The sequence below is a fragment of the Macaca thibetana genome, chromosome 13 (assembly GCF_024542745.1).
Source record: "Macaca thibetana thibetana isolate TM-01 chromosome 13, ASM2454274v1, whole genome shotgun sequence".
Lineage (NCBI taxonomy): Eukaryota > Metazoa > Chordata > Mammalia > Primates > Cercopithecidae > Macaca > Macaca thibetana.
The window spans coordinates 96,320,106-96,337,848 of record NC_065590.1 but is presented as its reverse complement, the minus strand read 5'-3'; the positions used below and the strand labels follow the sequence as shown (position 1 = coordinate 96,337,848).

Below are 17,743 nucleotides of genomic sequence, written 5' to 3'. Positions count from 1 at the left end.
GTATCGGGCACCAAACTCCATGAAGAATCCCATGAGATAAGGAGTGTCATCCCCATTTTACAGCTGAAAACTGTAAAAATGTGAAAACATTTTGCAGACGAAACTGAGATTAGTTAGGTAATCTACCCGAGGTTATAATCAGTAAGACGCTATTAGCTACTGTTCTAAGAAATGCCATCATACTGGTGGAGATTTAATCCCAGGATGGGACACAGTGACGGTAAAGATAGCAGTGTGGCCTGATGGCTGAGAGCCTCATTTTTGGAGTCCACATAATGACTGGATGGTTGGAAGGGATGGGGCAAACTACTTCTCTGGGTCTCAGTTTCTCCATCCGTAAAATGAGATGATACCCAACTTTTGGGAATTTTTGTGAGGATTAAATGAGGCAATGATTATAGAATGTCTGATACTTGGTCGACTCTACTAAATAATAGGTGATATCAGAAGATGACCTTAACTCTGTCTGGCTGGGCTCAGTGATTCATGCCTGTAATCTCAGCAATTTGGGAGGCTGAGGCCTGAGGATCACTTTAGTCCAGGAGTTTGAGACCAGCTTGGGCAATATAGTAAGACCTCGTCTATACAAAAAAATTTAAAAATTAGGTGGAGGATCACTTGAGTTTGGGAGGTCAAGGCTGCAATGAGTCGTGATCACACCACTGTATTCCCATCCTACCTGGGTGACAGAGCGACATCCTGCCTAAAAAAAAAAAAAAAGAAGCCGGGCGCAGTGGCTCACACCTGTAATCCTAGCCCTTTGGGAGCCCGAGGCGGGTGGATCACGAGGTCAGGAGATCGAGACCATCCTGGCTAACACGGTGAAACCCTGTCTCTACTAAAAATACAAAAAAATTGGCCAGGCGTGGTGGCGGGCGCCTGTAGTCCCAGCTACTCGGGAGGCTGAGGCAGGAGAATGGCATGAACCTGGGAGGCGGAGCTTGCAGTGAGCTGAGATCCGGCCACTGCACTCCAGCCTGGGTGACAGAGCGAGACTCGGTCTCAAAAAAAAAAAAAAGAAAAAAAAGACCTTAACTCACATAAACCATGCAAGTGTTAAGCCTTTGGAAATATGCCGGAATGTGAAATATGTTCCCTCTTGGGTGGGGGAGTATGGTTGTTCAATTTTTGTTAACTACTTTATACTTGTATTTTTCCATTTTTGACCATGAACACGTGACTTTGAGAGTCAGGAAAGCAAGGTGCTACCTCTCCTTCTTCCTTTCCTTTTATCAGGGCCTCCCATGTCCCTGCCTCTGTTTTCTGTGTTGGGCCCTAGGCCTCTGGGCTCCGGTCCGAGTGGCCAGGGTGGCCAGCGTCTGCAGCAGTGGAAGATCTTGTACTCCATGTAGGATTCAGTGACTTGAGTCCGCTCTTCCTGCAAACACCACCTCCCCCCTGAGGGCGGGGAGAATGTGGAGAGAGCCTGAGGCAACAATTTGGATCCTCATAACTTTCAGACTTTGCTCCTAGTTTGACTTGTTTTCCAACTGGAGTTCTAATGGCTCAGGCTCCTGGAGCAGACTCTCCTTGCTATGAGATGATTGGTTATGTCAATATTCATGATGATCCTGTAAAATGAGTATCATCCACATTTTATAGGTAAGAGAACCGAGGCTCAAAGTAATTACATCAGTTTGGCAGGGCGCGATGACTCACACCTGTAATCCCAGCACTTCGGGAGGCTGAGGCAGGTGGATCACTTGAGGTCAGGAGTTCGAGACCAACCTGGCCAACCTAGCAAAACCCCGTCTCTGCTAAAAACACAAAAATTAGCTGGGTGTGGTGGTGAGCCCCTGTAATCCCAGCTACATGGGAGGCTGAGGAAGGAGAATCACTTGAACCCGGGAGGCAGAGCTTGCAGTGTGTCGAGATTGTGCCAGCCTGGGCGACAGAGCAAGACTCTGTCTCCAAAAAAAAAAAAAAAAATTGGCTAAAATCCTACATTTGGTAATTGACAGAACTGTGGCCAATTTGAGTCCTTTTGCCTTCAAATGCTGTACTTTCTGAAGCCTTCAGTATGTTTTTCAGAGACAAAAAGTTTTAATGTTCTAATTATAAAAGCAATACCTGATTATAATTGGACAATATGTAAAGTAGGAAAATCACTTTCATGTCATCGTAGCCAGTGTCCCTACTGCCTGCAGGAGTTTGTATCTTGGTATTTTTCCAACATTATAATGCAAGCTTTGTTCCACAGTATCAGGAATTCTTTGAAGCTTTATATTCAATGGCTCCCTAATAATCCCTCAGCTAGATGTGCCATCATTTACTTAAACAATTCCCTATTGTAGGACCTTCCAGTTGTCTCCAATTCTTTACTGTCAGCAGCGTGCTGCAAAGAACATCGTTTTATTCAGAAAGCTTTTTCTGTTTGTCCCGTTTCCTTAAGATAGCTTCCCAGAAGTGGAATTACTGGTTCAAAGGTTATTAGCTTTTTTTTTTTTTTTTTTTTTTTTTTTGAGATGAAGTCTAGCTCTGTCACCTAGGCTGGAGTGCAATGGTGCGATCTCTGCTCACTGCAAGCTCCACCTCCCGGGTTCAAGCAATTCTCCTGCCTCAGCCTCCCGAGTAGCTGGGACTACAGGTGCCCGCCACCTTGCCCGGCTAGTTTTTGTATTTTTAGTAGAGACGGGGTTTCACCATGTTGGCCAAGATGGTCTCTATCTCTTGACCTAGTGATCTGCCTGCCTCGGCCTCCCAAAGTGCTGGGATTACAGGTGTGAGCCATGGTGCCTGGCCGCTATTGGCATTTTAACCCTCTTCATACATCTTGCCAAATTATTCCCCCAAAGGGTGTCACCGGCTACTTTTCCTGCCAGCAGCATGTGACAGTATTTTGAGGACAGCTTCCTACTCTGACCAGCTCTTTTTCTTCTCTCTCCAAAGCCTCATAAGAAGAATGGCTCAGAGCGTGGTGGAAGTCATGGAGGACTCAAAGGGGAAGGCCCAGGAGCACCTCCTGGCAAACGGAGGTAGGTGGGGCAGCCCTCTGACGTGGAGTGCAATCTCCCAGCTCCATCTAGACCAGAGTCGCCCTCGCTGTGGCCACACAGCAATCACCAAGACGGCCCAGGCCTCAGTGGACGCTCTGGATTGACAGGCTGGGCAGAGGCTCTGCACTCACTTTTATTTATTTATATCATTATTATTTTGAGACAGTCTCCCTCTGTTGCCCAGGCTAGAGTGTGGTGCAATCTTGGCTCACTGCAACCTCCGCCCCCCGGGTTCGAGCGATTCTCCTGTCAGCCTCTTGAGTAGCTGGGACTACAGGCACCCGCTGCCACGCCTGGCTAATTTTTGTATTTGTAGTAGAGACAGAGTTTCACCATGTTGGCCAGGCTGGTCTCAAATTCCCAACCTCAAGTGATCTGCCCACGTTGGCCTCCCAAAGTACTGTGATTACAGGCATGAACTACCATGCCCGGCCAATTTTTATTATGATTATTTTCTGAGACTTGGTCTTGCCCAGGCTGGAGTGCAGTGGTGTGATCATAGCTCAATGCAGCCTCAACCTCTCAGGCTCAAGGGGTCCTCCCACCTCAGCCTCTTGCTCACCACCACGCCTGGCTAATATATATATATATATATATATATATATATATATATATATTTTTTTTTTTTTTGAGATGGAGTTTCACTCTTGTTGCCCAGGCTGGAGTGCAATGGCATGATCTTGGCTCACAGCAGCCTCCGCCTCCCAGGTTCAAGCGATTCTCCCACGTTCAAGCAATTCTCCCACCTCAGCCTCCCGAGTAGCTGGGATTACAGGCATACGCCACCATGTCTGGCTAGTTTTGTATTTTTAGTAGAGACAGGTTTTCTCCATGTTGGTCAGGCTGGTCTCGAACTCCCGACCTGAGGTGATCTGCCTGCTCCAGTCTCCCAAAGTGCTGGGATGACAGGAGTGAGCCACCGTGCCCAGCCACGCCTGGCTAATATTTTTTATTTTTTGTAGAGATGGGGTCTCGCAATGTTGCCCACGCCAGTCTTAAACTCCTGGGCTCAAGCGATCCTCCTGCCTTGAGCCCAAAGTGCTGGGATTCCAGGTATGAGCCACTGTTCCTGGCTGGTGCACTGCTTTTAGCTCATCAGCACTGCTAGGTTTGGAAGTTATGCCCCTTCCTAAGTTCATGGCTCTGCAGTTCCGCCTCTACTCTCACCGGCTGGTTAACTCCTCAGAGTGTTGCAAATGAACACAGGGTCAGGGGGCTCAGCCCGGCTCCTACTGTTTGCCCCTCCACCCTCTCCAGAGCCACCAGTCTCCCCACCTGGGCAATTCAGCCCCCTTACCTCACCCTCACCGATTTATCCCTTTGCCCAAACCAGGTATGAAAAATGCCTTCCTGTGCTGAGGAAGGCCTCCAGCCAGTCTTCAATTGCCATCCAGTAAATAAGAACAGAGGCTGCGCCCTGAAGGCTCCCTGCAGTGTAGTCACGTTGGGAATGTCTGCCTCCCCTGTGCTGATAGGAGGAACCTTTAGATTCCAATGATATTTTGGTTCATTAACTATGTGCATGCTATTTCAGTGCATTTAAAGTGTGCAAGGCAAAACCTTTGAGACTTTGGAAACTTTAGAATTAAATATTTAAATATCTGTAGAAATGATTAAACTTACGTGATTCTATGCATGTATATTGAAGATGAGAGTAGAGAGAATACTGGGCCAGTGTGGTGGCTCACGCCTGTAATCCCAGCATTTCGGGAGACCGAGGCGGGTGGATCACCTGAGGTCAGGAGTTCAAAACCAGCCCAGCCAACATGGTGAAACCCCCATCTCTACTAAAATACAGAAAAAATTAGCTGGGCGTAGTGGTGCACACCTGTAATCCCAGCTACTTGAGAGGCTGGGAGAGGATAACTGCTTGAAGCAGGGAGGCAGAGATTGCTGTGAGCCAAGATCGCACCATTGCATTCCAGCCTGGGTAACAGAGTGAGACTCTGTCTCAAAACAAACAAACAAAAAATAACAGCAATAGATAATACTGTATGTTTACTGTACCCTTTCCATGTTTAGAAATATTTAGGTATACAAATGCCATGTGTTACAGTTGCCTGCAGTGTTCAGTACAGTCACATGCTCTACAGGTGTGTAGCCCAGGCGCAGTAGGTTCTGCGAGATAGCCTACGTGTGTCGCAGGCGATACCACCTCGGTTTTTGTAAGTGTCCTCTGTGATGTTCACACAATGACAAAAATCTCCTAATGACACATTTCTCAGAATGTATCCCTGTCATGAAGCAATGCATGACTGTATATACTATATGTTTATAATAAAATTTATATCCTTTGTTATAAATATAACATATATTCATACTTTTCCCTTCTGAAAACATGAGGAGACTTTTTTTTGAGACAGAGTCTCACACTATCACCCAGGCTGGAGTGCAGTGGTACGATCTCGGCTCACTGCAACCTCTGCCTCCTGGGTTCAAGCGATTCTCCTGCCTCAGCCTCCCGAGTAGCTGGGACTACAGGCGCCAGCCACCACGCATGGCTAATTTTTGTATTTTTAGTACAGACCAGGTTTCTCCATGTTGGCCAGGCTGGTCTTGAACTCTTGACCTCAGGTGATCTGCCAGTCTCGGCCTCCCAAATCCCAAAGGATTATGGGCGTGAGCCACCGCGCCTGGCCAGAGGAGACTTTATTTGGCTGTTTAAGTTGACAAATTGAAATGTTCCTACCCCACCTGTGATCTTGGCTTTGTGTGTCTATGTGGCTTAATAACTCCACCTTATTATATTGCAGGCTTGAAAGAAAAAATGAAATGTTTAAAGAGTAGGTTATGCATTGTTTGCTATGTCTGTGCTCGGCGTGATGCCCGCATGTCCCGGGAAGGTGGAATCTCGGTCTGGTTGTAGGGGTGCAGTGATCAAGTTACCACGATTTCTCAAGTAACAACCTTGTAACTTGGCCACAATATCCATATGACACAGATAACCACCGTCTCGTCCCCTCCTCTTTGTCCTATCACCCCTGCCTCTCCTGAGCAGCACTGCATGCCACTGGAAGCTGGGAACGCTTTGACCTTGTGGAGTTCAAGGTGAACTGTCTCTTTCTGCATGTGGTCTGCTGCTTGCTTTGATGCCGCGTGGTGTCCCAACTGCCTGCTCTTTGAGCCTGTCTGTTTTATGGCCACTGGAAGCTTCAACTCCAGGCTTCACTTTGGGTGGCCTTGATGGGGTTCAGACATACAAGGAGCCTCTGGGCAGTCCCGGTGCCCAAACAGGTCTTTCCTTGTGTGAATGTTAGAGGGAGTCATTTGCTTTGGATTTTCTCCAACCCGCTCAAACTGGTAGAATCAAAAATAGCAAATCATTTTAGGTTGAATACAAATCTTTAGAGATTGGCAGTTATCAAATGCCTTCCCAAATGCAGTCTGTTTGTTACACTGAAATTTTTTGCTGATGCTAAGAAAAAAATCACCTTGTCACGTTAACCAAACGGGTCTGATTTCCCAGAAGGTCACTCCTCGGGTCCAGGACTGCAAGGCTGACTTCAGGTAGAGAGCTACTTTTCTACATAAACAACGGAGGAACTTTAGCTTATATTAAAATAGCGATCAAAATGCTTATATTTTATGCAAAATTAATATAACCTTAAGTTAGATGTTACTATTATGCAGTATCCATCCCCAGTCCTGATGGTACCAGCAGTGGCCTCTCTTCTCAGGAGGAGAAAATTCAGCTTCGTTTGTTGAAAGGGCTTTATGACCTCTGTGCCTCCTGTGAGTCGGGTCTCAACTTCCCAAGACTAGAATTAGTGAAGCACATTCTGAAGCCTGGAGGCTGTAGGGAGGCTGAGGTGGGAGGATTGCCTGGGGCCGGGAATTCAAAGCTGTAGTGCACTGTGATTGTGCCTGTGAATAGCCACCACACTCCAGCCTGGACAACATAGCAAGACCTTGTCTCTTAAAAACAAACAAACCAACAAGCAAACAAACAAACAAAAAATACAGCATGTGCCATAAACCAGCCTAGAGAGACCTTTCTTTTCTTTTTCTTTTTGAGATAGAGTCTCGCTCTGTCGCCAAGCTGGAGTGCAGAGGTGTAATCTCTCACTGCAACCTCCGCCTCCTGGGTTCAAGCGATTCTCCTGCCTCAGCCTCCTGAGTAGCTGGGACGACAGGCGTGCACCACCATGCCCGGCTAATTTTTGTATTTTTAGTAGAGACAGGGTTTCACCATGTTGGCCAGGATGGTCTTGATTTCTTGACCTTGTGATTCACCTGCCTCAGCCTCCCAAAGTGCTGGGATTATAGGCGTGAGCCATCGCGCGAACCGAGGGGCCTTTTTAAACTTAGTTTGACTTGGGCTGTCCCAGTGTTACCTGAATGAGGAAATCTTTCTCTTCTGCAGGGCACCCATGAACTAGTGATTGACAGGATGAACCAGAGGCATGCATTGTTGCATTTTAATCCTATCTCCCCCGGGAACAATTAGGGCACCACAGCTCGCAGCCGGTCAGACCTGGTCCAAAAGTCACTTCTGGATTTTCCTTTTCTCACCTGTAAATGGACTGAATGGCTTCACAGGCTCTTGGCTTCACCAGGACCTGTTGTTTCTGCTTGTTCCTTGCCTCTAGTTGAGCCGGGAGCAGGGAAGGACACAGACAGCTTTGACTGCAGCCAGGGCTGGCAAACATACCTTGCCTGGCCTGGGCCCCGGAATGTCCACAGAAGACAGAAACCCTCGAGGCTTGTCTGGCTTGCTGGGCGATGGGCCACAGCCTGGTTGGTCACCATCCCTCATGCTGCTGCCTGCCGGGCAGGCCTTGGTTTGGTTCTCGGACAAGACCGTCATGGCTCAAGAGTTGCCAGCCTGTGCAGAGTGTGTTTTGATGAGGGGTGAGCCTGCCTCGGTCATGGTCTGACCTCATGGGCCCTCAGCCCAGGTCCGCGTTACCCCCTCTGAGGCCCAGGCTTTAGTGACTACAGCCCAGGCAGGGGAGGCAAGCCCTGTGTTCCAAGCTGCCGCGGGCAAGCTGTGGTACTGTGAGTAGAGAAGGCCAGAGGGGCTGGGCACAGTGGCTCACACCTGTAATCCCAGCACTAAATGGGTGTCTCAGCCTCATTCTGACGAGAAGTCTAAATCTGTCAACTAGAGACATTTAATCAAAGGAGACTCCTCTATTATCTCACAATAATTCTGGGTCACTTTGCTCAGAGAGGTCAAGGAGCTTATATCAGGTCACACAGCCAGTAAAAGTCAGAACTGGCATTTAAATGTTGGCCTTACTGGTTCGAAAGCCCTAGTTCCTACCACTGTTTTACTGGCTCCCAAATACCTCTCAGCAATTTTTCATTGGCTTGTGGTGAAATCAGAAAAATAAAGACAGGCATTATTTTTTCTTTTTGAAAAAAATACATAAATCTTATTTTAAAAAGCAAGATCTGGCTGGTCACGGCGGCTCATGCCTATAATCCAGCACTTTGGGAGGCCGAGGCAGGCAGTTCACCTGAGGTCAGGAGTTTGAAACCAGCCTGGCCAACGTGGTGAAACCCTGCCTCTACTAAAAATACAAAAATTGGCCGGGTGTGATGGTGTGTGCCTGTAATCCCAGCTACTTGGGAGGCCAAGGCAGGGGAATTGCTTGAACCCTGGAGGCAGAGGTTGCAGTGAGTCGAGATGGTGCCACTGCATTCCAGCCTGGGCGACAGAACGAGATCCATTTCAAAAAAAATACATAAAGACCAGAGGGATGGCAAAGGGCCATCCTCAGACAACATTCTTTCCAAAGGCAAGGTGCATGGACAGGGAAGGGCTTGGATGCCTGACCTGGGGCAAGGCTCAGTGTACACGGCTGGAGCTGGTGTTCAAGACATGTGAGAGATGAGGAGGAAGTCACAGTCACACACCCAGAAGCTTCTGGAGGCCCCTGCAGGGAGACATCATCTCAGACTTCCCTGGCATCTGTCAGTACCAAGCACATGCTGGGCACGCGGTGGCGATGCACGGCCTTCACCTTCTGGAAGCCACAGCCTTGCTGGGGACAGACTTTTAGTGCCACATGCGCCGTGATGGAAACAAAGACCAAGCTGCAAGAAGCGGGTTCAGTCTTGGAGGAGTTATAGGGCAGGGATGCTTCAGATGGAAAGGGAGACCTCAGCCCTTTGGTCTGAATGCCATGAAGGCCTTGGACTTGGTGCAAATGGCCAGAGACACAAGCTTGATCTGAAATGTATCTCTTCCAAGCCACGTAGACAGTGCAAGCTGATACCACAGTCATGGTTGCCAGGAGGAGTCTGTTAGTATTTTGAGCATGTTTATGGAGCACTTGCTCTGTGCAGGGCACTGTGACAGGCTCTGGGAACACACAGACCAGTGAGTCACAGTCACTGTCCTTGAGGAACCTGAGACAGCACAAGGAGTGGAGTTCAGGCCAGCAGGAGCAGGGACAGTTGGGCCACCCCTGGAAGGAGCTGGTCTTTCCCTGTCCTACATGTTGAAGGACAGAGGCAGCCATGAGAGGAGAGTGGGGAGTTGTGGGGACTTGCCTGGGGTGTCAGAGGGGATGAGGTAGGAGGTGGAGGGAAGAGATGGATGGGATGGCACACACTGCCTTGCCATCTCCCATCCTGGGCTGCCGCTTGGTGCCTTGAGACTGGTTCCTGGCTTGTGGGATGGCTCTGGGCCCATGGTGGGAGGTGAACTTGTCTGTGCTTGTGCAGTGGGGTCCTGGAGGTGAGTTTCGCTGCTGTTCCTGCCGCAGGAGTCCTCCTCCCAATCCTCCTGGTTACCCTCTGACCGCTCCCTGCTCTCACTTCCTCCCCAGCCTGCACCCTTGCTACAAGGTCATTCCCACTGTGTGTGGCAATACCAAAACCTGTATTAATACCCAAACTAATACCAATGTCTGAGTCAGCCTGGACTGCTGTCACAAAATACCACTGACTTGGCAGCTTAAACCACAGACTAAGATCAGACAGCCTGGTTTCTCCTGAGGGCTCTCTGCCTGGCTTGTAGATGGCCACCTTCTTGCTGTGTCGTCCCATGGCCTTTCCTTGGTGCCTGCATGAGGAGAGAGAGAGCACGGATCCAACTCTCTGCTGTCCCTTCTTATATGGCCTCGAATTCCATTGGATCAGGGCCCCACCCTTACTGCCTCAGAGGTACTCTTGTCAGCAGGCCAGGACTCGCCATGTTAACTCCAACACCAGCATCCTAAGTCTGTAAAACAAATTCTCCCAAGGACCTCCTTCGAGTCCCGGTGGTCTAGAAGCTGTCTGAGTGTGGTTCCTGGGCAGGTTCCACCTGCTGCATGGCTGTGTCCACTTAGTGGATGTGTCAGGGAAGGGAGCCGTGGCCCTGCCATGGGCCAAGCAGGGCATTAGGTGCTTCACGCATCGTCTCCCTTTATCCTGGAGTTTCCATAGCTTGCTCTGTGCTAGTTTCCTCATCTGTAAAATCGAGATCATTATAGGGTTTTAATAGGGTTGAAGAATAAATTAAATGGAATAATTCATGTGTCTTGGCCCAAGGTCAGCAGCAGTAAGTGCCAGCTGCTTTAATGGTCATTGTCACCATCGTCGTCCTGTTATCTTCAGACCTTTCCTATATCTCACATGCTGGCATTTCTTCCCCAGCCCAGTTTCCTCCTCCGTGTCCCATTTCATTCCCATCTGCTTCTTGGGGACCTATCCACCCACATGTCAAACTCAAGCTTGTCCCAGGCGGAACTTGCCTCCTCTCCTCCGTCCCCATCCCTCCCACCTCCATGGCTGCCCAGCTTAGTGTACTTCTTTCCCTCCACCCAGCCACCCAATGGGAAAGCTGGTGTCACCAGGCCTGTGTCATTGCCTTGCACCCTGTCCAGTCGGTCCTCCCCTGTCCTCCTCTCCCCTCCCAGGGCCCCTCCCACTCCTCTTGGCACCACCCTCTCCCTCCCACGTTCCTGCTGGCTTCTCGCCTGGAGCCTCCTCCACGCCAGCCTCAGAGGACTCCCCCAGAGTGTGTGAGTGTCCCCAGCCTGCTCCCCTTGGTCGGCTGGAGTCTTATTTGGTGACCCCACTGGCCGCCACTGTCGGGGTTGGAGGAATCTCAGTCCAATTCCTGTGCTAGGGGCTGAGTGGGTGGGATCTAGTGTTGTTTTTGGCACTTGGTGAAGTGCAGACATGACCCTTGGTGACCGATCCTACCCCTTTCTGTTCAGTGCCCGTCCACACTCCCTTTTCTCTGACTCACAGTGCCCTGAGCACATAACGCTGCCAGCCCTCCTTGCCTGACACCCAACGCCCTCCATCACCGGCCACATGGCCGCCTCCTCTTCCCCTTAGCCTCCGCGTGAATACCATGTCTGTGTCCCAGTGGAGGGTCTCCATCCTCCCTAGCGGGAGCCGGCGCCAGCTCTTCGTCCTCCCTTAGCACTCCAGGAGGTCATCGCCGGGCCCCCAGCTCTCTGTGGAGTGTCTGCCTAGGGGTGTCCCTGTGGACCTTGGGCAGGGCGTGGTGTCTAGTGTGTGTCCCCAGCAGGGTGATGGGTGTGGAGTGAGCATGACAGTCCCCTTTCATGCACCAGGATAGACTGGGAAGTGCCGGTGCACAGGGAGCCTGGTCTGGGACATCGGCCATAGGAAGGGCCCTCTGCCAGGGGCGCAGGAATTCCAGGGGCCACTGTGGCACTGCAGCTTCCGGGGAATTTCCCGCTTTCCCATAGACCGGCATATTAAAAGAGGTCAGGTCCTGGGGCGGCTGGCCCAGGTAGCTCTCTTTAAGCATGTGGCGAACTAATCTGAAGAGAGCAGGCAAGGTGCCACTCCGCTGTGTCTCAGGTAGGGAAATGGATTCTCTCCTAGCCTAAGGGTTGAGTCAGCTGACTTCAATTCCGGGGCTCGCTCCACCCCACACCTGGTTAGAATGAGCCAGAGACATTCTGAAGGCAGTGGGTTTGGTGGAATGAAAAGAAAAAAAGGAAATATGTGAAAACACTGGTGTGGTCTGTTCACCAGAGACTTTTCTCTAAATAGCATATACTGAAAAATGCACCTCCCTGCCGTTTAATATAAACCACAGTCACAAAGTCCAGTATTTTGCTAATGTGGAAAATGCCTTCTTTGAAATGGACAGTGAAGGTTGAAACTGTCTAGTGCTTGGGCTGACAGCTCCCACGGGCTGACAGCTCCCACGGGCTCACAGCTCCCACGGGCTCACAGCTCCCTGCTCCCACAGGGAACGTTTGCTTTGCCAGAGCCCTGTGCCTGCCCACCAGCGTTGCCCGTGATGGCTGCCTTCATGTCCACGGTGATGCTTGACTTGGGATTCCGAAGTCTCGCTCGTGGACGCAGAGCGCAGGCTCATGTGTTGAAATGTGTTTGTATTCTTCCAGTTGACTTAACATCCTTTGTGACCCACTTTGAATGGGACATGGCCAAATACCCTGCCAAGCAGCCGCTCGTGAGCGTGGTGGACACAATAGCCAAGGTGAGAAAAGGGACTGCTCTGGGGGACAGCTGACTGGTGGGTCAGGCGGGCAAGAGCCTGGGGTCTGAGCCTGGGTAGGGCCCCCCTGTCAACAGCCTCAGCCTGCCCTGACTGGGCCTCTGGGTTTCTGAGGTGTGGCCTCCTTCCATGCACTGGGCAGGTTTGGGGTTTTAGGGCAGCCCTGGACAGAGAAAGAGTCAGTCCCCTGGCCTCCCCTCGAGGGCCCAGCACCCATTCACTTGCTGCTCCACTTCTTTTTTCAAAAGTTACTGATGGTGGCCAGGCACGGTGGCTCATGCCTGTAATCCCAGCACTTTGGGAAGCCAAGGTGGGTGGATCACAAGGTCAGGAGTTCGAGACCAGTCTGTCCAATATGGTGAAACCCTGTCTATACTAAAAAATACAAAACTTAGCTGGGCGTGGTGGCACACACCTGTAGTCCCAGCTAGTCGGGAGGCTGAGGCAGGAGAATCGCTTGAATCCGGGAGGTGGAGGTTACACTGCTCTCCAGCTTGGGCAACAGAATGAGATTCCATCCCCCCACCAAAAAAAAAAAGTTACTAATGGTGAAGGCAGCTCCCCCATCATCTACTCCTACGAACCTGACACCTCTAGCCCCCAGGGGATTGTTCACCTGCAAAACTATTTGCTTTAAGTGGAGAGTTTGGCTTGGGAGCCCTAACCTCTTGAGATACTGCACCAGCTCTTCGCTCTCCACTTGTGACAATGGAGAGGCAGTAAGTGTCCCAACAGTCCTCTGTCCTGTTCAGCAATAGCCTCCACTCCACTTGATAAAATGAACACCCTGTGACTCGAGTCCCAGGGGATGCTGTGGGCACCTGGAGCCGGGTGACTTCTCTGTATCATCACTGAGGGCGAGAGTGACGAGGACTGTGAGACTGAGGCTGATGGTTTCTGAGGCCTGGCCCTCCCTTCTGCCACAAAACACTGAGCCCCTAATGTGTCCCGTCTCCTGCTGGCCCCCATGGCTGTGGGAGAGTCTCAGCCTGGGCCAGGAACAAAGGCGCCCGATTCTCTACTGTGACTGTGGCCAAGGGTCAGGGTGGAGCTGGGCCTCTGACCTGTCCTCTGGCAACTCCTGCAGGTCTCCTGGAAAGTAGGGTGGGGCCAGAAAGCTCGGGAATCTGGGTGGGGCACCTCGGGGGCTGCTAACATCAAAGGGGCCCAGGCCCCTGCTGGAACGATCAGGCAGTGATTCTGGAAGGCCCTTCAAGGAGGGGCTGCCCAGAGCACCTGTGCCAGGTGTTCCCTTCAGAGGGCGCCGTGCATGTCCACCAAGGAACTGGAAGCACACGGTGGCTGGTGGGGCTGGCCCTTCTCTGCCTCACCATGGGCCAGTTTGGGATTCTCTGAGTCCCAGGGATGCCAGACTCAGTGTGGAGGGCCCCTGGAGCACATGGAGGGGGCAGAGGGGCTGTAGGGAGACCTGGCTTCTCCCATCCAGAGCACCCTAAGAATGCCTTTGGCAGGAAGGAAGGAGGGCACTGGTTTGGTGGCATTCCAGATGTGCCTGAGACTGTGCTGGGCTCTCTTACTATCCACCTCATGCCATGGGGTGGACATCGCTTTCCTCTGAGTGCAGAAGAGGAAGCTGAGGTGTTGAGTGCGCGATCCAGGGCCTGCCACAGTTGGAGTATTATGCCGGGATGGGGATGCAGGTCTTGGGGACCAGAGCCTGCAGGTTGACTGTGTGCATGGTACCACTTCCCAAGGAAGCCCTGGACTGGCCCCAGCGCAGGGAAGCAGCTCCTGGCGGGAGCAGGGGCAGAGGCTCCGGGGTGTTGGCTCCCTCGGTCCTTCCTACACCAGGAACACAGGATGCCTCAGTCCTTCCTACACCAGGAACACAGTGTGACACCCCCCGCCTCAGCCTCGTTCTGCCAACGAGAGGTCTCAATCTGTCAACTAGAGACATTTAGTCAAAGGAGATTCCTCTATTATCTCACAGTAATTCTGGGTCACTTTGCTCAGAGAGGTCAAGGAGCTTATATCAGGTCACACAGCCAGTAAAAGTCAGAACTGGCATTTAAATGTGGGCCTCACTGGTTCCAAAACTCTAGTTCCCACCATTGTTTTACTGGCTCCCAAATACCTCTCAGCAATTTTTCATTGGCTTGTGATGAAATCAGAAAAATAAAGACAAGCAGTATTTTTTTTTTTTTGCTTTTTTTCCCCAAAAAATATACAAATCTAATTTTAAAAAGCAAGATCTGTGGGTTGTACCCATGTCAGTTTCCTGGTTATGATACAGAACTATGATGGTATGGTGCAGAATAGTATAGTATAGTATAGTTGTATAGGACAGTACAGTATAGTAATAGAGCTGTATAGTGCAGAATAGTAATCATATAGTTATATAGTTGCATAATGCTGTATACTATACAGTTGCACAGTATACTTCTATAGTGCAGAAGAGTTTAATATAGTTGTATAGTCGTACAATATAGTTGCACAGTACAGTATAGTATGCAGTTGTATAGTGCCGAATAGTATAGTTGTATGGTGAGGTGTGGGAAATCACTGTGGAAACTGCATGGAGAGTACTTAGGATCTCTATGTACTATTTTTGCAACATCCTGTGAATCTATAATCGTTTCAAACTTGAAAGTTTTAAAAAATTATTATAAAAAGATGAATTTTATAAAAAAACAAACATGGCAAAATGTAAAGAGAAAAACATTTAGTTTTTATCTTTAAAATCATCACTTTAAATCTTTTTCTTTAATTATCATTTTTATCATTTTATTATTATTATTTTTTTGAGACAGAGTCTCACTGTGTTGCCCAGGCTGGAGTGCAGTGGTGAGATCTCGGCTCACTGCAGCCTCCACCTCCCAGGTTCAAGCAATTCTCCTGCCTCAGCCTCCTGAGTAGGTAGGATTATAGGCACACGTCGCCATGCCCAGCTAACTTTTTGGTATTTTGAGTAGAGACAGGGTTTCACCATGTTGCCCAGGCTGGTCTCAAACTCCTGAGCTCAGGCAATCTGCCCACCTCGGCCTCCCAAAGTGCTAGGATTTCAGGCATGAGCCACCGTGCCTGGCCCATTTTATTATATATATTTTTTGAGACAAAGTCTCACTCTGTCACCCAACCTGGAGTACAGTGGTGTGATCTCAGCTCACTGCAACTTCCGCCTCCCGGGTTCAAGCAATTCTCCTGCCTGAGCCTCCTGAGTAGCTGGGATTACAGGCATCCACCACCATGCCCAGCCAATTTTTGTATTTTTAGTAGAGACAGGGTTTTACCATGTTGGCCAGGCTGGTCTCAAACTCCTTACCTCAGGTGATCCTCTCACCTTGGCCTCTCAAATTGCTGGGATTATAGGCATGAGCTACCTTGCCCAGCCTACCATTTGAATATAATCATTTAATTTAATCATTTTTATCATTTTAATTATATTTAATTATTTTATCTTTAAAATTATTTTATGATTTTATCTTTAAAATAATAAAATCATTCGAGCTGTGATCATCACCCCCATTCCCTTTATTCTCCCAAAAGGTAACCAATGTTTAAAAGTTTACAATGGATTCATCCATGTATAAAAATGTATATATTTAGACTAAAGCTGTTGGCATTCTGTGGAGCACCCATTTTCTTCATCTATTGACTCTTGAGATTCTCCCGTCAGCAGCCGTGTGCTGGCCTGTAGCATTTGTTGATGGCCGTGGTGTAAATGCTCCTGCCATGGCCGGTTGCCTAAGCTGGTGGGGTGTTACTGCATGAGGCTGCGAGGAGGGAATGGGAAGGAGCCTGGCACAGTCGGCTCTCAGCACTGGCATTATCCGCCCTCTGGAACAAATGGGGAACCTGAGCCAGTCGGCCAGAAAGCAGGAGGGCGTGGCTTGAGCCTGGGCCTGTCTTGTTTCTGTCCACTGCACTTCCTTGCCCCTGCCAACACATGCGAGGGATATTGGCACAGCCAAGCCAGGAGACGGGGCATTTGTGAGGGCCAGGCAATGTCGGGTCCTCCTGGAAGCAACAATTGGGGGTCAGCCTGAGCTGCCCTCCAGCAGAGCCCGAGAGGGTAGGTGTGGGTGTGGGATGTCCCAACTGTTCAGGATGGGCTTGAAATCAGGAAAGGTTGGGCTCATTGAGTCATCCTAGAAAAGCCATCATGGCTTGGCGCCTGGGTGCCACACAGGGGCTCCTTGGAAGGGCCAAATGCTGGTAAACGGAAGCCATCCTGGCAAATGGCCAGGGCAGTTCTTTTTCTTGAACGCACCATGAGCTTTTGTGGCCATTTCAAAGTGTTCAGCCAACTCCTTCAGTGCCCAAGGTCACCAGGAGCTTTTGCTTTCCCAAACAGCAACTGGCGCAGATCGAGATGGACCTGAAGTCCCGAACAGCCGCTTACAACACTCTGAAGACAAACCTGGAGAACCTGGAAAAGAAATCCATGTGTGTATTCACCAGCCTCCACATCTGGCGAGGGCGAGTCCTGGCGGGGGCGTAGCGTTTGCCTGTCCTGCCACTGGGCCACCTGGGAGTCTGTGCCCGTGCATGACAGACAGACAGACAGACAGGTGGAGGCACTCTCACCTCTCCAAGAGCCGCGTGCTGGGAGAGGAGGAAAGGGCCAGGCGAGGGTGATCACGCCCCGTGCATATGCCCAGGGAAGAGGATGCGGCCGTGCTGCTCCTCACCACTCGCTTCCGTCTCCCAGCTTCTCCAGGGCGCCTGGGTGCTGCACCCAGTCCTCCCCTGTGGAGGCTGCACAGAGGGCTCCCAGGGCTGACAGGAGGCCAGGATATCAGAGCACGGCCCGTTGCAAAGCGCAGCAGGGTAGTGGGCTCTGTGGACAAGAGCAGAGCAGCCTCAGGGACTCAGGTGCCTTCTCCATCCACCTGAAGAACCACTGTGTGGGAGAGGGAGCAGGCTCCGCTGGCAGAACAGTCACCACGATGGTAGAGATGCCAGAGAAAAGTGTTAACTCAGCAACGCAGTGGCAGGGACTGTCTTGTGAGGTAGTGAGTGTCCTGTTGTTGGAGGTGTGTAAGAGAAGCCATGTAGCCAGACATGGTGGCTCACACCTGTAATCCCAACACTTTAGGAGGCTGAGGCGGGTGGATCACGTGAGGCTAAGAGTTTGACCTGGCCAACATGGTGAAACCCCGTCTCTACTAAAAATACAAAAATTAGCTGGGCATGGTGGTGTGCACCTGTAATTCCAGCTACTTGGGAGGCTGAGGCACGAGGATCACTTGAACCTGGGAGACAGAGGTTGCAGTGAGCTGAGATCACCACTGCACTCCAGCCTGGGCATAGAGTGAGACTCTGTCTCAAAAAAAAAAAAAAA

At 50.4% G+C, this 17,743-nt stretch overlaps 1 protein-coding gene across 3 annotated transcripts in view; it reads left to right on the top strand.

Annotated features, from left to right (window-relative positions):
* Nucleotides 1-17,743, top strand: part of ATP6V1C2 (ATPase H+ transporting V1 subunit C2) — a 64,572-nt gene that overhangs the window by 30,836 nt on the left and 15,993 nt on the right. For 2 of the 3 annotated variants that reach the window (XM_050753936.1, XM_050753935.1), the window contains exons 4-6: nucleotides 2,890-2,975; nucleotides 12,326-12,420; nucleotides 16,754-16,845. In XM_050753936.1, the coding sequence (XP_050609893.1) occupies nucleotides 2,890-2,975; nucleotides 12,326-12,420; nucleotides 16,754-16,845 (273 nt within the window). Of the gene's footprint in view, nucleotides 1-2,889; nucleotides 2,976-5,749; nucleotides 5,780-12,325; nucleotides 12,421-16,753; nucleotides 16,846-17,743 lie in introns of all 3 variants that reach the window. The other variant, XM_050753937.1, reaches the window with a different exon arrangement.